This window comes from Strix aluco, chromosome 2 (genome assembly GCF_031877795.1).
Source record: "Strix aluco isolate bStrAlu1 chromosome 2, bStrAlu1.hap1, whole genome shotgun sequence".
NCBI classification, from domain to species: Eukaryota; Metazoa; Chordata; class Aves; order Strigiformes; family Strigidae; genus Strix; species Strix aluco.
The window spans coordinates 36275735-36298430 of record NC_133932.1 but is presented as its reverse complement, the minus strand read 5'-3'; the positions used below and the strand labels follow the sequence as shown (position 1 = coordinate 36298430).

The following is a 22696-nucleotide window of genomic DNA, read 5'->3' as shown; positions in this document are numbered from 1 at the left end:
CCACAGTCACTCTCTCTTCACTTGTGCTGTATTTGAGTTTAAACAGCTGAGTTGGGATTTACTGGCATGGCACATTATATTTTCCAGTTAATTTTCCTTTGTTTCTTTCCAATAATACATTTTGCCTCATTTCCATAGGATCAGTGTATCAGCACTTGTATCGCTGTAGCTTTCTTTGCATGCATTCTCTGACTAGTTAAAAGTCAAAAACTCCTTTTCACTGAAGAGATCCTTCTCCTCATAGTTAATACAAATTATTTCCATTTATGAATAGTCTCATTAATAGCAAATTAATGCATCTGGAATAGCAAACAGTGCATCTGGACCTTCTTGCAGATGGCAGTGTATCATGTCTAAACCTGATTGACAGGGGTTTTATCCCAAATGTCTGAGGAAAGAAAAATCAAAATTATTAGGAGAAAAAAATAAACAGGTAATACAATATATTTCTTTACATCTCTCAAAGCCTGTTTCAGCAGGCTAAAAAAAAGGCCCCGAGAGCCATATTTAAATAAGAAAGGCATTCTGCCAACGTTATTCTAGCTGGAGAAATCTCAGCAAGAGACTTGAGGCTTCTAAAGGATATGCTGTGGGAAGATAGATTAAACAAACTGGAGTCTTATGCAGCAAAGTTAAGTCTTCTGGGCTTTTCAGAGCTAGCCAAACAAGGCTTATCAGCTGAGTAAAAAGGCTTAATTTTCAGAAAATGCCGTCAGCTAACTGTAGTAAACAGAAAGGTCTCTTAATTAAATTTTAGACTGAAAGGTAAAACTCCCATCTTAGTGTATGGTCGATGATTTACTCTCAATTAGCTAATGACCTGTCAGCTTCCTGAGATTTTAATGTTATTGTAACCAGTGTGCAAGTTACCACTTACATCTTCCTAACCCTCATTGATAGGATGGTGTGTTGTTGAAAGACTGCACTGGATTTGCTTCTACAATTCTGAGGAGGCATTTTAAGGGGAAGGAACAAGTAAAATCTGGACTGAGATTTGTAATTACACAAGTAGAAAGATTTAAAGGTGTAAGAGACTGAAGGAAAACAGCTACTGGAAACATCCTTAGAGATAATTGTATCAGGTAGCTGAATAAAGTACTGACTTTCTGGTGGTAGCCAAGTGTTCGTATTTACAGATCCTGTCCTCTTCTTTTGGTTTGTCTTCTTCAGGCTTTGGATTTAATGTGAATAACAGCAACCCCACCATATGCATCAATGATCTCATCACAAAATTTAATAAGGAAGAGGGGACAAAGCTGAAGCCTTTAACTGCAGACTGTCTTATTGCAAGAACTGTGACTGTGCTAGAGAGGCTTATAGATATTTTTCAGGAGAAAGGGCCCAACGGAGTTCTTCCCCGTTACTACAAGTACTGGATACACAGGTAAGTATAAAGTTCATCTCAAACTTTCTTTTAAGAAAATTAGAGAGAACTCATGGATATTTTGTCTTTTCCTACTTTTTCTACTAGATTGACTTCAATACTAGTAACTTAATTAAAATATACTCCCAAGTAGGATGTAATTTTTTAAGGGCAAGTTAAAATAGCACATAGTAAAATCAATGGACTAGCATGAGTTAAAAAATGCTTCTAGGTGTTTGACATGTATCATCTCAAAACAAAGGGAATTGGGAATGATTTGTTTAGCTAGTGATGAAGCTGCTGTACTCATGTCTTTTATTAAAAAAATAGACTGTTTGGATTAACTCCAACTCTGTTAATTCCACAGTAAGAAATTAAAGAAGGTAAAAAATGCCGCTAAAGATGATTCTCTGTAATGAACCAGCGAAGTGGGAAGTAAAAATATCCCGCTAGACATTAGTCCTCTAAGCTATTTTTAATTGTTTGTGCAGCGTCCACCAATTCATTCCTAACCATCTGGTTCTCTTTGTTTGCAGCGGTAAGCAAGTCCGTCTCCACAGTGAGGAGGGCCCGATCGCATGGATAGTTGGGATAGATGATTATGGATTCCTTCAAGTTCATGAAGAAGGCAAGGGTGTAGAGTCTGTGCACCCAGACGGCAACTCTTTTGACATGCTGAGAAACCTCATAGTCCCAAAGCATTAATAGTCCTCAGAGCTCAGAGTGCAAAGGGAGGCTCTTCAGTGTTTGGCACCAAACAGCTAAACTTGCTTAAAGGTGGGAAGGGTAGTTGATAGCTTGATTTTTATTTTTTTTTCTTCTGATTTTCTGATATATTTGTACTTTGACATGGATAACTTCAAGGTTGCTGAAGGCCTTTATATTCTTTCATATTAACTTTAAAACACATTAGGTTGCCATTCTTTATAAGCATCTGTTCTTTAGAAGGAGCCTGATTGCGAAGGAATACTTGGCAGTGAACAGAACCTTCTCTTCATTTACACTCTCTTTGAGAAGCTGAAGTGGCTAAATATTTCCTTTTTGTGTCTCTGTGTTTTTACACAGAATCACAGAATCGTCTAGGTTGGAAAAGACCTTGACGATCATCTAGTCCAACCATTAACCTAACGGTTTTATTGTACTTTAGCACAGTGCAGTACAATATTTACATTTTTACTATGTTCTTTTAAACTAAATTCTGGTTAGTGCATTGTCTTCAGTGGAAACAGCTGGAAGAGCTCATCCTATATTTCTGAATTACTGGGATTACTGCTGTGTTTAAATTTGGGTCTAAGTGTAGAGCCTTGCTGATTTCATTCTCCTCCATGTGGGCCTGTACAACCATTTACCATCCTGTGCTTTGGTCTCAGGTCTGCAACTCTCTCATGGCTGCCTTGAGTTTTAGAAGAGTTTTCCATCAGCACTTAAGAACTGTGGCTGGTCATCCAAATTATTTGTACTCTGCTCTTCTTAGTCAATTGAATCTGAGTAAATCATCTCGTATTTCCTTTGAGTCGTGATCTTCCAAGAGTCTCTAGCCCCCGTAAGAATAGCCCACTGGAGTAGTGTATCACCTCGTTGCAGTCTTCTTATCCAAGTTACTGTAGAATCCCACGTCAGGAGAGGGAAGTCCTAAGTAGTTTAGAATTTAATAGTAATTCTGTTGTAATAGCAATGAAGTTAAGCAATGAAGTTAATTAGAGAAAATGCCCAGCTCTTAAAATCCCTGCCATAAACAACTACTACAGTAAAAACGACAAAGCGTGCAGTTAGCCCGTGTCCCAATTCTCCTCCATTGTTTCTGTTGTCACCCCCTTTCCCAAAGCAGGGCATCTGGTTTGCCACTAACCATTAAAAGTGAGAGGTTTAACACGCACTGACCTGAAAGCAGCCGCTTTGGGGGCTGGCGGCACAGTGCCAGGTTAGGTGTAACAGCCTGGTCATGATTGGAAAGCATCATGAAACAGGCACGTGGGGGCTTCCGTGCAATGGCAGCTTGTCGGGTTTTTCTCCCGGGCAAGGCAAATTTGCACCGGGAGGCTGGGCCACCACAGCACTTCAAACAGTTCTCTGCAAATGAAAAGTTTGTCATAGGTGCAATGTGGCCAGCTTCATTTCCTCAAGTAGGCAGCACTGCTTATTACATTACCTCGTCCCTACTGAAGGTGGATCAGGCAAATTGGTTTCCACAAAGGACTTCTGTCTACTAGCCAGAAATGGGGTTTTTAGGTTAAAGTTCACCTCATAAACAATCTGAACATGTTAGTAGATTGTTTCAGTTACAAAGCCAAGAACTCTTAAAACAAGGAAACTAGTCTGTAATGGTAATTTAGAGTAATCCTCACATATTAGGGTTTAGGTGGTTTGGCACCAAGTGCTAGAAATTAAGTTGTCCCTATTACATTTAGGATTTTATGCTCCATATCACAGTAGATTTGTCTGTGTGCCTGGTTGTCCGTAGCCTGCTGTTTTCTTTTCCCCCGTGAGTCGCATCATATGAAACTGCACATCAATATTTCATAGAACTCTATAGTGGAGTGTAGACAGCTGTTAATTGGCTTAGTTAAGGTGATACACATGAACACCAGTTTTTGCTTTTTCTCACCAGATGCTTTCAAAACTGCTTTGGGCTCTTAATTTTTGGCAACTACCTTTATTGCAGAATCAAATGTTGATGGATATTATAATCAAATGAAACTTGAGTCTCAGTTAATAAAGTTTAAATAAAAATAAGAAACCATTTATATATGCATGTATAAAAAAACGTGTGTGTGCATATGCACACTCACATCTTCCTTGTGCATCTTCACTTCTTTTCTACTTTCTCCTTCAAGCAGCTTACGAGCAACGTGTGCTGCTGCAGGTCAGCTGTGGAAAGCGTAGCTCTGGTACTGTTTTTCCAACCACAGAGTTTTACAAAACTTGAGATCTGTACCTCAAGCTGATATTTGTAGCTAAAACACTCTCTCTGCAGGGTGTGCCTATAGGAAGCACGTTTGATTTCGCTCATATTCCGGTTAGACTGATGAGTGCCTGTAGATTTCTTTTAATGACCAGGTCATGCATCAGGTTTTGACTTGAATTGCTTCCTTAAAACATGCTCTCCCTTTGCTAGGGCCAAGTACTGTAAAGGAATGATAACGCATGTTCCTGTGTGAGGGGCAGACTGGACCTGCAGACCTTCACTCAGCTACGTTACCACAGCATCTGAGCAGCAGGCAGATGGAATTTTTAATAGTAAAATGCTGCAACGCTTCCTGGCTGCTATTGTTCCTTTTGGATTTCATCATAGCCTTCTTAATGAAAAGCTTGTTCTGTTCTCACCTTGAGTTGTAAGATTATCCTGAAAATTTTTGCATTGGAAAGAAACTTAGCGTTGAACTTCCTTTCTGCAAATGAGAACTAACCACGTGTGGGTGTGCTGGAGCATAGGTGGGGGCCGTGAGAATGTACCAACTTGCCTCTACTTTCTAGGGGCCTGTTCTGTGCATATAAAACTACCTGTTGTCTTGAGGAAACAGCCTTGAGTTGGGTGAAGCGTTTGTTACAAACCCAACTTTTCCTTCAGAAGAACCAAAGAACAGCGCAAAGAAAATTGCGGTTGTATAGTGAGCAGCTGCGTAAGGTCCTTCTGACTCGCAGGTGGTCCTGCCAAGGCGGCCAGTGACCCTTCCTGTACCACACTCACCTGAGGGCAGATGGGGGGCACAGCTGGTGGTCTTACTCTTTTTATGCCAAACTTGGCACACCCAGAAAGCCACAACAGTTTTGTATGAAAATCATTGTTATTGTTCTTGGTCTAGGAGACAAGTGTGGCATAGAGTGTCTCTGGACATAGGTACAGAGAGAATCAGACAACTCCAGATCCAGAAGTAATGCACTGAAAATGTTTAATTTCATTCAACTGTCCCGATTAGTAAAACACCTCTTTCACTGTGAGGCTGATGTCATATCTTAAACTATTTTCTTGATGAAGTGCTTTCAAAAACATTTATTACGGTGTCCGTATTTCTGTGACTTCATTTTTTTTTCCTCCTGGACTCTGTTATAACATTTCTCATTACACATTGTGAAAATATTTGTGGAGATTGTTTATTGATAGGAAAAATTCTGCCGAGCGGGCCGGGTGTGCTGGCACGTGTCTGTGTTCAGAAAGAGTAGGCGGGTTGTGTCCAGTCAGCACCAATGCTGTTTCCAAAGATTTGAAAAAGTAGTAATGTACTTATCGTTTAAGAGTTCAAGCAGTACATCTCACTTCTAGTAAAAGGTTTTATAAGACTTCAGAGCATTTTTTTAAAATATATCCAACAAATATAATCTACTTCAAGGGCTATTATCTAGAAATAATATTTAAGCATTTAATCCTTTGTGCTGCTGCTTCATCGTACAACATTTTTTTATTTCTTTGCTACAAGACATCAGCAGTCTAAAAATTCACTCTCTGCAACTACATTGGAATATACAGTAGATATATTTAAAGAAAAAAATGAAGTACAGCTTAACATCTGTCATGAAAAACATTTGTGCCACAAAGAGCTGATTCCTGGGGGTAACTAGTTGATAAAAGCATTTGCATGCATAAGTTACTGCCGTGATGCACCGCGCTGATCAGACACCAAAGAAATTAAATCTGGACTGAGGAAAGAACAGAGGTCAGAAAATGCTGGCGTGCCGCAGGCTGCGGTCACGTCACGCACAGCTGGGAAAAAAGAACTGCAGGGAAGAATTGTAAACTGATGTCGTGTTTGAGCATCTTGCATTAGCGCGTTTCATTAGTGATTCTGTGTTATTTTCAGTTCTCTGAGAGTCTTCGTTTAAAATGCAGTGTGGCTAAAATAGAATAAATAAAACAAAAATCCTTGTATTTTATAGTGCATTAACTGTCAAATATAGTACATACTACAATTGAAATAAATTTTCAAATATGCAACATTATTCTTTGTGAAACCCTGTCTTTTGTAGTAAAAAAGAAATCCAACTCACTTTTCCTTTGGCTACAGGATTTTATTAACTTTTTAACAGTTTTGTTTTACATAATAAATAAGCAAAAATGCTTTACATTTTTAGGGAATACATATATAATTCTGAGCATTAATAGGTTGTTTGTTTTGCGTGCTTTTTTCACCTACGTTTGCCAAATAGCTTTTATCTGCATCATATAAAAAAAGCAAAATCTAATCTTCAGGAAAAAATGGAATAATGAAATTTTCTCTGTGGTGTTTTTGAAGTATGACTGAAATGTTGAAAAAATACTTGGTGTCCTCCTGTTTTGTGATTTTTAGAGAAATACTGATAATTGGACAGGTTTCCCATTCAATTGCACTTTCTCAGTGATACATTCTCTGATTTTACATCTACTGTCCACTGTGCTTAATTTCATTAAATTACTTCAATACCATTTTTCAGATTACAGGGCTACTGCGACCTGGAGAGAAGTCTGTTCCCTTGTCACCTTATTTACACTGTGGTGTTTCTAGTAATAGGATAAAAACTTTGAGGCCTCAGTATGAGATTAACATTTCAAACTTTACATTTTGGTAGAATATTCCCTCTCTCCCTCTCTTTCTCTCTCTCATTCTCCGTATTGTTTACTTGCCAGGTCTGAACTCCCCTAAGAGTTGAAATCCTATCAAGTTGCATGACAAAGGTATCTATAGCGGCTCAAACAGGTACGGTAGAGAGAAATGAGGTTATTTTTCATAATATATTCCAATTCACACTCCACTCCTGTGACATAATTTTTTCCAATTATTAAAAACATTGCCACTGTCAGTGGCTGTGCCGCATTGTGCAGTACGAGTGTACTATGAACATCTGTAGTTTAACGGACTAAAAGTCCTATTTTTCTCTCAGTGTAATTTACTCACGTTCCAGATGTGAACATGCAATTGCTGTTTCTATTTTGGAATGGCAGGAAAAATGTTTCAGACGTTTGCTTTTTTAATCACAGGTCTTTTCTGAAACCTACCTTCTATTATCATATGTGAATGCATAATTGATTCATTATTGCCTAACAGGGAAAGTTCATGTACCTGAATATCACATACTGTAAAACATCTGCAGGAAAATGATGGAACACCTCCTCTGCTCAGGCTCATTGCATAAAGCCTGGAAGTGTGAATAACAAGGTAGACGCTGGAAAAATATTTTGTGGTATTTTCTGAAAAATATCAATGGCGCTTTTTTTAACCAAAGCCTAATTTGTACGTTCCTGAAAACATGTTTTTATAGTGAGAAGTACTTACAAGAACAGAAAATACACCAGACTGACTTTGTGTGCAGCAGTGCCACTAATGAGGTATAGAGAAAAGGGTGGTATGAGAGTTGTGCGTCAGGTTTCTTTTTAATGATGCAAAGAGTGACAGTTACTCCTTTAGAGAGCGTAGTTTGAATTTAACGAAATTAACATACAAGTCTTGGCATAATTGTATCTTTTAAAGAGTTGGGCCCGTTAATTAGTAACGCTGTCTCTTCGTGAAGGCTTTTAACCAGAGCCAACTTGTGTCTCATCACTTCAGTTTATAAAGTCAGAATGACAGTAACATTCACTCATGACATTTCTGTAGGCTTGCTGGCTTCTCGAGCGTTAGACGAACCAGGGAGCACAGTCATACTGAGTGAGTGAATATGATGGTTTGGTTCTGCTGGGGTTTTTTAAATCAGTATTCTGGTAATGGCTGATTAGGTATTTTTTGTTATATTTATCACAAAAGATATTTTTCATGCTTTTCTAGCAAATGAAAAGGTCAGACAACCATGAGCTTCCAAGTGAACATCAATTTAACTTCATCATAAAGCCTTCTCTGTTAACCTTTTAATAAGAAGCAATAAAAACACTGAAAATTGTTTTCAAACATACATTTTAAAAGTATTTCTGTGTACTCATAGCAATAAATATTCATACATACAAGGAGGTGACTGAATATTATTGCTGCATATAGAAGATGGAAAACACATAATTTTTAAAAGTGTGTATTTTGTTACATTTTTATCTGACAAGGTGCAATCCATGAGCAAGTGTTTTTCAATATTGCACAAGCCAGGTAAGCATTTTCTTCAGCAAAGGTCTCTTTAGAGAGAGTCTGATAGAGAAAGTTTTTAAAGTGTAAGTTAGCCTTGAATTAGGCAAAGAAATATAGCTACGTATAGCTGACTTGGATACTGTTGGTATTTACAGCTGTTATTTAGGGAGTCATTTGTTGTTTTATCAAGAGCTCACAATGTTTGGGGAAGTGGTTGAAAAGCAAAGTGGACTGGCTGTGTCAATTAAACACACACAGATCCGGACATCTCCTCATTCATAAACTTTACAAAGAAGTAAAAAAAGGGGGGGAAATCTGTTCCTAATAGTCTGGACAAAAGGTAAATGTGTGCTGTATGCTTTTCGCTTGCTACAGTTGATCAGCCCAAATTGAGATGTGTGCAAAGCAATCCGTTCCAAACCCCGATGTACTCAAACTCTGCTTTACTTCAAGTGCAACTTTGGGTTTTGTGGTTGTGCAATGACTTTCGACTTTCCGTATTCGGGTTGTCCACTGACATTATTTGTGAAGTGCACGAATGAGTCAAATATTAATCTTACCTTTGTGTTGACAATGAGATTTATGCTTAAGGAAGTTCAGTGTGTTAAAAGCTGAACCTTTCAAACTTCAGAAGTCTACTGGTAAGTTTAAAATAAAGCATAAATGTTCATTATTCCCTTGACTATAAAGAAAACATTTCTGGTGCTATTATTAAGATGTATTTTTGACTAGCTGGTTTGAAAATCTGCACAGCATTCTCCCAGAATACTTGGTGAAACACACGTTTTAGAAGTTTCTTTTTCTTATTACAACCTTTTAAGGGGTATAGTCTGTAGTCCCTGCTACGTGATTTGTCCCAATTTGCCATGACAAGACCTGTAACCCTTTAATACATATCTTTGTATGTATTAATTTGTCATATCGTTCCTTGTCAAGATAAATGGTGGTGGTAACCATCTGAGAACACTGAAATCTATGTTAAATAAATCAAATTTAGATTTGATTTATTTAGTTTAAAAACTTTTGGATAATTAATAAATAAGCTTTTCCCAAACTGAGTTCTGCTTAGTTAGTACAGCTGTATTACGGATACTAAAAATCACCACTTTTTAAACAAAGTTAATTTGTCAGGGTGTTTAACATGTGGGCGGAGAGTTGATGTAAGGTTTCACACAGTTTGTCAAACATACCTAAACTAGAGTGCATAGTTTATAATGATAAAAAAATCTTGAATGTATTTTGAGAAGGAGGGGTTAAGGAAAAAAATGTTCTTCATATAAATCTCTGCATATAACACCTATCATTTAATGTCGTTGCACACTATAAAATAACAAAAATAAGATCTGTAACATGTCTTCTCACTGGCACCAGAGCTTAATCTGTGACAATGAAGCACGGAAGCTAGATGTAGGGTTTTTTCCTGACCTTGAAGGTCCTGTTACACATGGCTTGCCAGGAACACATGAGTCTGTCCCTCATTGACCTTCAGCTATGCTCAGTAAATGTAACCATGTTTTCTCATGCTTTTTGAAAATCATTACAGTTTGGCTTCTTAATTAAATGTAAATACTCCTCTATTAACGTCACCTTCCATTGGCTATTATTACAGAAGTTCCAATATAATGGGGTAGTGCAGATTCTTTGTGGGTTTCTGGAGAAGAAGCTGAGGAGGGGCTTTGGTTTTTGTAAATAAAGGTATTTACTTCCTCAGAATTATATCCGTAGTTTTCTCCTACGTGTCCTGTCGCTGTACATGATGAAGTTTGAAAGGTACCATGTTTGGCTAAAACATGGTGATAATTTAGAAGCACAAATGGAACTTGTCCAGAGGGTCTCACATCCATCACACGTTCACTTTCGGAGTCATGATCAAGCTTTACAGCCATTCTTTCATCGCTGTCCAGTTCATCTAGATTTGTAGCATGGTGACTAATATGCCCATATTTGGGTTCTTTCACACAAATCCTTCTTGTTTGCTCATACACTGAGGGCATTGGCAGGAGATGACTTAATTGTCCTATAGTTTTAGACTGGAAACATTCTGATTTTGGCAGCAAGGAGTTAGCTATTGAGTTTGAAAAAGAACTTTCATTAATACTGATTTTTTCTTGTAGGTCTCTGTTAAAAGCTAACTTGTTTTCTTCTTTAATGAGTTGGTGAGGTGCCTGAATCCTGGTTTCTATTTTGTTGGGTTTTGTGATGCCAGAATCATAAATCTCTTCTTTGTATCTGCTGCCTGGCATGGGTGCTGTGCAGCTTGTAAAGTTGTCAGATAGAGCATCTTGGCTGTATCTTCTGTTTGATATGGGCACTTGCGGGAAAGAGAAAACATGTTAATTACTGACAGTGAGCTCATGTAATAGACTCTAACACTTTTTATGACGGAACTCTAACACGCATTTGGCTTGGGCCAGATCCGAGTCCCAGTGAAGACACTGGAGACGTTCCCATTTGCCTCAGTGGCTTTGGAGAAGTCTCTTTAAGACAGTGCTGAAAAGTAAAAACAAACCAACCCCTTCAGAAGGGCCAACAGCATTGAACAATTCTGGAAAGGTTTTCCATGTGAAATGCCCATTTGTTTGACTGAATAATTATAAATCAGTCATTACTGATGTAGTTAAATCGGGGGAAATTAAACCAAAGAAATATTTGGAAATGTGACCTGCTATCAAAAACATTGACCTTAAGTTACCTCTTTTCAGAGATATATCAAATTATTTACCAAAGGATGGGTAATATTTATTACATATCGATGATTCAATGATTAGAATAAAACAATTTATTCTTCCTGTCACTGTGGAAATGTATTGGACACTTGCCCCTGTAAGGAAAGAAGAGACTGTGTAGTATTAGATACTGACATGTCAGTATCTAATTTGTGATACCTACTTGTGATATACGTAATATCTAGATTGTGTCACGTTAAAGGCTTTGCTTTTTCTCTCTGAAAAACTAGCGTCAGATGTTAAAGACATCTATTGAAAAGCAACATAAATACTTCTTGAGTAATGCTGTATCTCTGCTTTTAAGGAACTATCATGTAATAAAGCTGTATGTATAATTGTAATTTACAACACACACTGAGACTGTTTGTTTGAATGCAGAAGTACTAAGCTGGATGTGCGTGGAAGATCAGAAGCTAGATTCTTAAATTTTCAAGAGATTATGAACCTAGGATTTCTATTCAGGCTTTTCCTCTAAAATATATTGAGTAATCTTATGTTTTCTCTTAAGTTTCTGCATGGTAGCTGAACCCTTAAACAATTTGAGTTGTTTTTATCATTTTCTGCTCTGCTTGCTCAGCTTTTCCTTTATGTACAAATGGTGTACAAATGGTAGGATGAACAGTTTGACAGTTACACTGTTCCTCCAAGGCATATTTGAAAGTTTTATGTTAAAGGTTAAATGAGGCACTTAGCAAATTTCTCAAATTAAACCTAAACTCTATTTGGTGTTATGCTCACTGAAAGCCCTGGACACTGAAGTGCCTTTTACAAAAGGGATTTTCTGTTCTTCTCAAAATTTTATTCAACATCTTAAAAGTTTTGGAGTTTCCCTGTAGTGGTTGCTGATGTAACTGTACCCACTAATAATTAAATATTCCCTGTGCTATAGTAGACTGGCAAAGCCTTCATGTATAACAGAGGAAGCAGAAATGGCTCAATTGTACCTTTTTTTATATGCAGAGCTTCATTAATTTCAGAGGGAGTTGCACCACATAATTAACACCAGAATTTAAACAGGAATCTGGATCCAATTTCTTCTTGATCAACCCACCACCCTCCCAGAAACAACAACCTTTCAAGTTACTCTTTTTAATTTCCAGGTATATATTTTGTACCAAGAAGTATATGCAATCCTAAGTAAAATGAATTCTCATCAGCTGTTGAAAAATGGCCCTCTTAGATCACAAATCAAAATGGGATTCAGCCATTTTGATTTGATACTTGGAAATTTTACCAGTGTAATTATACTACTATAATTTTAACTTCGTGTTTGGCATTTTTACTATGAAATAAGTATACATGCTAAGAGCTACTGACACATAACTAATATGGTTTAACTAATCTGGTGTACTGCTTTTAGTGTTTTTCCCACTTAAGACATCCACAGGAGCGATGCGTTTGTGCTCTTACTGCAGCATGGAGTATTGTTACTTCATGACTGTCCTCTAATCTCTGACAAAAGATTGTCTGTTTCCATTTTTAGAGCCCACACTGGTAAGAAGCTGAAGCATCATGGCAAACAGTTGACCCCTGTCTTGTTATCTTTATTTCTGTAATCTCAAATTCTGCTGGGCTGGTGGCTTCCTTCTTGGTACCAAGAAGTAATTTGCATACTTGGGAGATTTACAGGATATCCATTTTGTTATATGCTGTTTCTCAAACATGAGTTTCATCTCTTTTGCAGAGGAAGAAGGTAAGCGTCTGGTTAATTGTTTGCAGGCTTCCATTAAAGTTGTCAGCACATTCATGGAGTTAGACCAGACAGTTAAGCAAGTCATGTCTGCAGTGCAACAGAGCACAGTTGTTTTTGTCCGCTGACATTCAGAACAGTTACTGGAGCTAGACTTAAATCTGCTTTTGTCTTCCTTTGCAGACAGAAACCCAAGGATGCCCTGGGACAGACTCCTCCTGGGGAGTTTTTCATACAGAAGTTAATAGAAAGCTGACCAGCTGCTTTGTATTGCTGTAGAAGGGCAGCACCCCAGGATTGCTTCCACCCATGTGACGTGTGGGCAGTTGCCAGCGTACCTGCCTCAGCAGGTGCACGGGGACCCCATGCGTTCTGCACTGCTCCAGCCCTGAAAATGCTTTACAGTCGTCGAAGCCAGTGCATTAATTTGGGGTGCTTTCCAGACCACTCTTCTGCCAGAGCAACTCAGCTGTGCCAAGTGAGGTAGATACACTGCACACCCAAGGTTTATATCATACCAGAGTGACAGCAGCTTTCTAGAAGGCCCTTTATGCTTACTTATACCACCTCCATTCACAGCAGCCTACAACTGCAACAGTCAACTCAGTCCTTCAGGCATCATGTCTCTGTAATTCTTGCCAAGTAGCTCTGCTTTCCCACTGGCACACGGGGTGCAGCTTGGGCAAGTGGAGGGAAAACCTAGAGATAAGAGCCCCATCACCTGGCAGGCTGCTCAGATTTCAGCATCCAACCATCCGAGTGGGAACGGGAAGGCTACTCTAGCAGGTAGTGGTCTTTGTTTAACACATATCGTGTCTATTCATAGTTACAGTATACTAGAGCGACCTTTTCCCTGTCAAACAGTGCTGAAGCAAGGAGCATTCCCTCCTCACCTTTAAATAGTGCAGTCAAAGATCAGATGGTGCTCAGTTGGGAAAGATGCTTGCAGAGAAGGTATTTCATTCACAAACATGCCTTTCTGTACCAAGACGTTAGTAGGTAGAGCTGCTCCTTGTTCTCCCATTGCCCCTATCTATTTCAGTAAAAATGAAAGAAAGGCATCCTGGAACCAGGTTAAAGCAAAGAAAGTCTGGTACTCAGCACTCATCTTCGTGCAAAAGGTATGTAGGCCTTATCAGCAGAGTTTTACATCCTGTCTGTAAAAAGCCTTGTCTGTTTTTAGGACAGAACTGAAACCCTCTTCATGCATGCTTTGTCTTGCACGTTTTTTCTCAGGCTCTCTGATCTACACTAATTTCAGAAGAGTGTACTCCTGACAGTTACTCTATGTTTTGAAAAGACAATATGCCACCACTTGAATGTTGACATGTAGCCCGTGATGTTTCAGTATGTTTCCTGATCCTTTGTACAAGAGGGCCTTCAGACTAGAGGAGCAATTGCTGAGTCACTGAGTTTTGCTGAGACCAATGAGCAGACCTGTACTGCTCAGGTCACACGCTCCTGTGTCACAAAGGTGTGCTGATTTTCCTCCATGTCAAACAAGGCAAAGACACAACAGGTCTTAATACTGTCCATGTCCATGAAAAAGACATCTTTTAGATTAGCTCAATATCTGTGCTGTGTCCTGATCTGAACCCTGATTGCAAACAATCTGAGGCATCAGCTGATGTTGTAATTACTATGTTCTCCATTATTCTCCCTCCAAAAACAATAGTACGGCAACATGATCTTCAAGCCCTCTTTGTCTCTAGTGGAACACACTTTTCACAAAAGATGTCATGTATTTCTTCCAGTAGTCCCTGGAAACCTGGGGAGTTTGTTTGGGGATGGAAGATAAACCAGAGCTTTTTCACAGATCTTCTTAGTATTTTCATAATTTCCTGAGTTTTGGTGTGATTAGTGGCACTAAGTACAGACTGGCCAACAGCATAACTTAAGGAGAAGTGGGTACTGCGATACCCACAGTAGTAATGTATCCATTCAAGTGTAAAAAGAAAACTTCCCTGACTCCAAATACAGTTGCCTTCTCTGAAGTGAGTTTCTTTTCTGCTGACTAGGTCAGCTGGAAAAAAGTGGAAGAAGCTTCAAAACCAGATTCTGAGGCGGCAGCATCTGATTGGCAGGCAGTTTTATCTGCTACGTGCTTTTCCAGAGCTTTGATGGCTTGGCACGATCATCTTAAAATCTCTGATCTCTCCAAAAGAAGCTATTTTCCATAGAGAAAAATGTCTCTGGCCTACGGCATTTTTGGCAGATGTTTCTATGGATGTGATGTGGAATAGCCCTTCCATCCAACCCGGTTGCCAGATGTCATATTTGGCATTGCCTTTGGATTGAAGATAATGACGCTAAGCAGATCCTCTCTGCTTTGAAGCTTACTGGCTGTCAGTTTTTCAGTGAACCGCTGGAAAAAGCAGCAGTTGACAACGTAAGGAAGATCAGATGCCCCATTCAATTCAAAGCAAAAAGCTGCTTCCAAAGTTTCAGATTTCTCTTCTGCCACCAACCTCAGCAAAAGTACAAGAGGGCTAATTCTGCCTCAGGAGGAAACAAACTCTGGAACAATTAGATATAAATCCTTTTTGCAGTGGAGGCTCCATTTTTCTTTCCCCTCTTATAACACTGTGTGTAAACTCAAGCAATGATCTCTGACCAGGTCTGAGTTCCACCATATTCTTTTTTCCTTCCTAAATAGTACAATTGTAAATGCTTTTGCAGAGAATTAATTGTACCAAGTCAGTTTTCATCAAATGCCCAATAGCTAAACATCCATTAAAATATATCTGTGCTCAAAAGAGAACCAATATATTCCAACTTAAACAACAAAATGTTAAGCAGAAGTAGAACCAGAAGTAAGAACCACTGGTATCACAGCTCCACTTTCCTGTTCATGAGGAAGTGGTGAAGGTATGCATGCATGATGAAATTGAAAAATACCAGCAGTTGCTTGCAGTTTTTTGTTGGGCTTTTTTCTATCCTAACATATTTAACACTATTCCTGTGGAATCCTTCTGACTTAATATATTTACTTGGAGTTATCTGCCCATATCAACCGACTGATGGTAAATTGCTTGTCTGCTGCTATGCTCATTGGGCTTTGTTGGCAAATGTTATGGCCACAATCAATTTTACAGACTGTTTTCTGAACAGACTGTTCTTTCCACATCCACTCTCAGTGTATCTGATGGCACCCTCTGACCAGCAAGGGGTGGATCTACTTTCTTGATCAGTCTCATGGCATCTGTTAGTCTGGAAGCAGAGAAGAAAAGCTGGGCTGACTTCTGTATGCCTAGAACAGCTTTGTTCCTGCAGACTTACTGGGGATCTGCAGGGTTTACTTCAATCTTTATACTTATCCTCAAAAGATCTAGCTTTTTTTTTTTTCTTTTCCACAAAGATACAGCATCTTTAGTAAGGACAAAACCATTTCTTATTTTTGGTCTAAAGCTACTCCTTTCACACCCCGTTCACAACAGCAACAAAAGGAAGCCAGCACATTAAGAGGAGCATGAACTCAGAAAAAGCATTTAACCTGCACTAAGCTGTGAGAAGTGCTTCAGTCTTGCTCATTTTCAACCTAAACACAGAACAGTAAAATAAAATGCTACAGTCAGCTGGGTGAGGTCAATCAGCTGGGTGAGGTCAAACGATCCTGTGAAGGACAAAACCCTGGGCAGAAGTTATTTACTCCTCTGTGGGAGACACATTTGATGTCTGGTACCATCTTCTGCCTGATGTAGCAAGCTCAGCTTTTAACATCTGCAGATATTCCCTTCAGATCTAGGATATCTGATGTCAAGTCCCTAAGTGAATAAATGCTTGTTTCTGGTATTCAAGAATCCTGAGCCTGTCTTTTCTAGCTATTTTTAATTTTAAATTTTCACTACTGCTTCCTCTGTCCCATCCTCAATGAAGCTAAAAGAAAGGAATGTTTCCATCTAATTGTATAACAGTCTGTCAACCAGTCAGTCCTCATCAGTAATTTTTAACTAATCAAAATGGTATATGTAGATAGATGTAACATATATGGGATCTAAGGATTAGAGTGTATCCTGAGCTTGTTTACATTTAGTTACTCTATAGTTTAGCATGGTTATTTCTTATAGATCGCCACCTCAGAGAAGTCAATGTCTTCAGTGCTTCCTTCAAAGTATTTGAGCTGACCATCTGTATAGAGAGATAATGCAGCTGACTGGGGAGGAGCACTGAAGGCATTTTCAAATAAAACAGAAGACGGTGCATTTCATTTACTCATTCACTGTAGTAACTGTAAGGTAAAGCCATTCAGAATGACTTCATGCTTAGAAGGACAACCTTCAATTTTTATGGAAATAGAACATGTTTATTTTAATTTCTGTATGTGAGCTGAAGTACATTTGTTTCTTTCTGACTTCAGCAATTACTTACCTGAGCAATTGCACTAAGTAACTCTGATAGTGCAAAACATGAAGGTAAACTGTGCCAGTGTTAAAGGAGGTGGTATCTCTGCTCTGTTCTAAAAGTGATTCTGGTGAATACATTTTTGCAGCTGATGCTTTGATAATATTCCTAATCAAGTGTTGATGGTAATGGGAAGAGGGATGAACATGTAAATACTATAAATATAGTGGTTTTTACCCTTCACTGTTTCTTGTTTTCTGTATTTCCTAAACATCTCGTAATTTCTGTTTTCAAACTACAATTACAAATCTTTTCTAGACACCTTTGCTTTGCTTTTTTTCTTTTTTTAAAATGATACCCACCTTCATAACTCTGTGCAAGATTGTGTCGAATGATGTTCACTGGCTGATCAGGAAGATTTTTGGATGGTGACTGGCTGTTGGGTACCAAGGAGTTGGCATAATGCCACTGGCATTCTCCATTTGTCTGCAGTGTACTCAAGAAAAATCGAGCCACTTCACAAGGTGCTCCTTGAGACTGCCCAAACTTTGAAGGCAGCATTTGCTTTTTGCTACTGAAGACATGAGAATCTACAGGGAAGTGTCCATAATGGTAAGAGAAAGGCAAGCTATATGATGGGGCATATAAAAGTTCACTGTTTTCTGAATGGAAGTTTTGTTCTTGAATGGTGGCAGCGTTCACTGCAGGGCTGGATCGCCAGTTCCCCACCTGGCTGCATTCCAGTTTGTCTGTTTGGAATGAGCTGTATTGCTGGGGGAAAGAAGAAAAAAAAAAAAAAAAAAAAAAAAAAGGAAGGGAAGAGAGTTAAATGACTAACTTTTATATGAAACTGCATAACATATCATACAGGCACCCAGAGCTGGGCCTCCTTGAACTGCAGTCTCACTGGCTAATGGGACTGGCTTACCAGTGCATTTAAAGCTCCCTGTCTTCATGATAACTTCACTTAACATGGGAACAAAGAACTATTTTGTCGTCCTAACGTTATGGGTTTATCTGATAATTTTGCCAGTTGGATTTTAGCTAGTAAGTGTAGACAGTTGTAAATACTAGAGGGCAGAATGTTGTTGCAAAGCACTGGAAGTCACAGATAAATGGAGTAGCAGACCATGAATATGATTTAGCATATGTTAGCATGTCAAGCTTTAGAATGTCAGGAAGACAAAATCTGTCCTTTGCATCAGCTTCTATCACAATGATTTTCTCTTCCCCCTCGCTCCTACCTTCCTCCCCAGATTCCAAATGCTTTTTGGGCTCTCACTGTTTTAAATGCAGTGTATGTGCTAGCCACATTCACTACTGTTTTAAGGCAATAATAGCCCCTTCCAACAATATTCGTTGCAAAGTTTCAGAATGTCTCACGGTGGGTGTCAGTCTCACCAACCCGGTTTTATGGACAATCTTCATAGTTTCCTTTCACACCTGGTTCTAGCCCACCCAGTGACAGTGAGAGTTATTCCAAATCCCACTCCAATGCTCTGTTTGCTAGGATTCATCCTTATGACACATTCTTCAGCATAGTAAACCACTAATACCAATGTGACATTAAGAACCCTGCATATCACCAGTGAGTGAGATGCATTGTACACCAGTGCAAATTTTCACAACAGTTATTCTTAGTACATGTTTTTCTTCTTTTTACCAAGAAAGCACATTTTTTTTTTTTTAAGTACTTTGCATACTCCATATCCAAAAGTTTTTGTGTTTGCATCACTCGCTGGAGTTGGTTTGTACTACTTGTGCTGTCCACCCCCAGAACAAACAGGTCTAATTATGTTCCAGCCTACAAGGGAGTTCCTGCACCAGAGCATACTATGGCCAGTTTTATAATAAGTTCAGTTCTGGATGATCTCTGTCCTCTCCCAAGCAATCTACAACAACAGTTGGTAAGTAAATATTGCTGAAAAAGTTACCTGTTGTGGGTAAGGCGTTGTTCTGAGTTTTGCCTTCATTTTATTACTTTTGGGTTTTACAATTTTCCTTGTTTCCTGTGAGGTAGATACTGAGTTTCTGCATGAAAATTGTGACTTAGAAATGGTAACCTGGTCCAGTGACAACTGAAGTTCCTTATACTCAATATCTCTGCAAAAGAACAGTCCAATAAATTACATACTCAAACATACCACACAAATCCAAAATAGCTCCTTTGAAAATACATGTTAGCTTTCACAATGTTTTCATTTTCATTCTTCCAAGGTTTTCACTGAGTCTGCAGTGCAAGTCTGGGATGGCAGCAGGCAGTGATTCTTATGGTCTGACCCCATCCCCGCGCAACTCTGTCACAAACATTCTACTCGGAACCGTGTTAACATCTTTGAAGTGTCCCCACTCTCTGAACCTAAGCTGTGCCAACTTCTTCTCAGCCATCTGTGGCACCCTGCAGTTTGGACTCACAGCCATGTCAGCTGATAGAAAGACACAGATCAATTAATCTGTCTCATCCTCAATCAGGACTTGGTCTCTGCCCTGGCTCTCCCAGTTAGTCCTGAGGAAAGGAAAAAGAGAGATGTTCCCCTCCTGTCAGCGCAATGTGCTTGTAACTACACCACAGAAGCTGCAATGTTGTTTTTCTGACAGTCTCTAGACTCTCATTTCTGCTCTGTTCTGTTCAGTTTTATCTGCCCTACAGACAGGACAGATTTTTGTACAAAAGAGGCTAAAAAACAAATCAAGAGCAGACTATGCATCGTATTTTGAAGCATTAATTGATACAGTTCTGGTGATTAAATGGTCTCCCCCGGTTTTGACAGTAGCAACAGTGGAGCATATTTTTGAAAGGATAATTAGAAAAAAAACCTACTTCTCTCTCAATTTCTATCTAGAACTCATTTTCATCAGTTTTTGAAGGTGAATAACCTGGAAGTAAATTCAACTCAAGAATATGCTGTTATATCCCTGGCACAGTGTCCTTCTTTAACTCAAATCACTTGCCCCAGCTCATGGTTTGCAAGCAGGTTGCATGGCTCAGTCTTTACCTCATGCTGCTGCCTCTCACATCCGTACAGGGATGAGGGCAGCACTAGCCAGTGTGTCTAGGGCTGAGTACCTACTTCAAGTAATTTAAAGAAACACCCTATGGTTTCTCAACTCATACACTTTAACTCCCCAAAGGCAGGTATCACAACATTGTAATACGCAAACACACACGATCCTACCACACACATTATGCAAACACATTTTACTTTCAAACCAGATAGGAAATGGACCAGTTTAGATAAAAGAAAAGAGCATATAGTCCCTGCTTTTTTACACTATTCAACACAAGGGATGCCCACTATCCCTTTTTTTTCTTTTCCCTCACAGATAGTCTTTTCAGTCACGGTCTTTTTCACTATCACTTATCCCTCTTAGTCAATATAGATTTCTGTCTCTCTCAGGTTTAGATGAGATAGGAATTTTGTAACACCTTCATGACTTGAACTAGAATTCATAAACTGCAGGTCAAAACCACTGTATGTTCACCAGCTCAGGGGGAGCTACTTGCCATTGTGAGAGTGTAGTTTTTCCCTCAGTATCCGTGCAGCCCAAGACAACTGAGGGAGTTCTTGGTGATTCACCTGAAAAGTCATGCTTCCTACCATGTCCCTGTCTCCCAAACTGACACTGTGACCTCTGCTGGGTAGCAGTAGCTTTCACTGTGTCTGGGCAGCCCCAGCGCAGTTCTGATGCCAATTACAGGACTGGGGTCCAGGTCTAACACAAATGTCTGCCAGTGGTATTACATTCAAACATACGGTGTACAAGGTATCATCAGGAATAGTAGCTCTTTTTAGCTCAATGTGACTAAAAGAGGGAGGATATGAGGAGAGAAAAGTGGCTGTAACATGCAAGCACAGAACAATACTGGAAAAGCAATACTGGTAAAGCAAACTTAAGGGATTTAATTAGTAATGAATCAACTACTGATAACACATTAAATGAATCTATTACTGATAACACGTAATGGTACAAAGTATTTTGACTTACGTAAGGACATAATTGACACTCACTATGCAGTGAGGCCGTGATGAACGGCTGTTATGCACGATAGTAGCGTAGCTCTGTACCCAAACCCAGCCTCCATGCTTGGACAGTAATCGATAGTACTTGGTTGTGACTTGGCCTTTCACCAACACTGTAAATACAATTTAAAAAAGCATTTCACATCGCCTGGACTTGTGACCATTTCCTGGAGAGATTTATTTGCAAGGAAGGGACTTTTCACCCTTCTTCCCCTCCCTTAGACCTCCTCCTTCTCCCAGCAAACTTTAAATAGCTCCCCTGCAAAGGTATCTGTCCTGCTCCTTTACATTGTTTCACAAGGTCACATTACTGTTTACAAATAGTATGTTGCAAACTATTAAGGTTTGTCTTCCTTCTTTTCCAGTTCACCCTGCTCTCTTATGCTTACATTCTGCAAAAACACTTACCGTTTCTAATCTTCTAACTGAAAAATAAAAGTTCGAGGCATCAAAAATATTTTGAAGAGGACACAACTAGCTTGAATTTTTCCAGTATATTTGGAAGCACTTTAGACATTCGTAGCTTGACAGATTATTGTGAATTTTGCAATGTATTTTATGCTATGATGATTTTTACTCTGTAAGCTCTACATTTTGAAGGTTGATTTAAAAGGATAAAATTAAAATGCTGTTTGGTTCTTAAGCACACAAATACGAACAGAGAGGTGAATCCGTTATCTGATAGATTTCACTGGAAATGTAATCCTCTGTACATCAGTTTGGATTCTCTGTGAACAAAGACGTTTTGGCATAAGGCTATGCTATAATAGGAGTTGTGCAGAATCTCTAAATATTTAATCTAGCCACAAATATTTCTGGTTCAGTGCCAGGCATTTATCTAATGATTCACTAGAAGATAATGGCCAGCCTTCAAAGGTGGTTCTTCTCTTGTGTAATCCTGGAGTATTCCTCTAGGAAACTCCATCTTCTTACTCTTCTACACAATCAGGGGTTTGGTTTTTTTTTAAATTAGGAAATAAGGAACTGAGCTTGCTACACAAACTGTGTCCAAAAAAAAGTAACCAATAGCAGCAATTCCTTCATATAATACATGATTAAGAAATGGAATTACTGCTTGCAAATATAGGGCTAGTACTAGACTGAACTTGGTAGCAAAGCTCACTGTAATTTTGTTCTCTCATTGTACATTCTTGGTGGAGAAGCAGATACATAATCATGAAATTAAACAACAACTTTCTCTTTCAGCCAACTCTAATAAAGCAAATGACCTCCTGAGGTGAAAATATATGACCTTATAATTAGTGTTCATAGCAGATTTTTCTGACAGGGAGGGCATCCAATATTAAATTGGGAACTAAAGAGCGCATAATCTCTGGGGAGTTCTTTACTGTTTGGTAATTAACTATATGGCTATCAGTCATCACTGGGGTTGGCTTTTTTTTCTTCAGTTGTTACTTGAGGAAGTAGGGGTTTGTAATTTCAATAGTAATCATAGACCGCAATAATGTGAATAATGTGAATAGCCCAATGTAAGACTGACAGAAATAGAAGAGCAAGAGTTTTGTTCTTGC

General features: G+C 38.9%; 2 protein-coding genes across 6 annotated transcripts in view; one reads left to right on the top strand and one right to left on the bottom strand.

Moving 5' to 3' along the window:
* The window catches only part of HLCS (holocarboxylase synthetase), a 126255-nt gene extending 119957 nt beyond the window's left edge, over positions 1-6298 (top strand). For all 4 annotated transcript variants that reach the window (XM_074814334.1, XM_074814335.1, XM_074814336.1 and 1 more), the window contains 2 exons: positions 1171-1384; positions 1900-6298. In XM_074814334.1, the coding sequence (XP_074670435.1) occupies positions 1171-1384; positions 1900-2068 (383 nt within the window). In that variant the 3' untranslated portion in view covers positions 2069-6298. The remainder of the gene's footprint in view (positions 1-1170; positions 1385-1899) is intronic.
* Positions 6299-6346: 48 nt separating this feature from the next.
* Positions 6347-22696, bottom strand: part of SIM2 (SIM bHLH transcription factor 2) — a 63439-nt gene continuing 47089 nt past the window's right edge. For both annotated transcript variants that reach the window (XM_074814339.1, XM_074814340.1), the window contains 4 exons: positions 21130-21277; positions 19077-19245; positions 17505-17913; positions 6347-10696 (listed from right to left, as the gene is read on the bottom strand). In XM_074814339.1, the coding sequence (XP_074670440.1) occupies positions 9969-10696; positions 17505-17913; positions 19077-19245; positions 21130-21277 (1454 nt within the window). In that variant the 3' untranslated portion in view covers positions 6347-9968. The remainder of the gene's footprint in view (positions 10697-17504; positions 17914-19076; positions 19246-21129; positions 21278-22696) is intronic.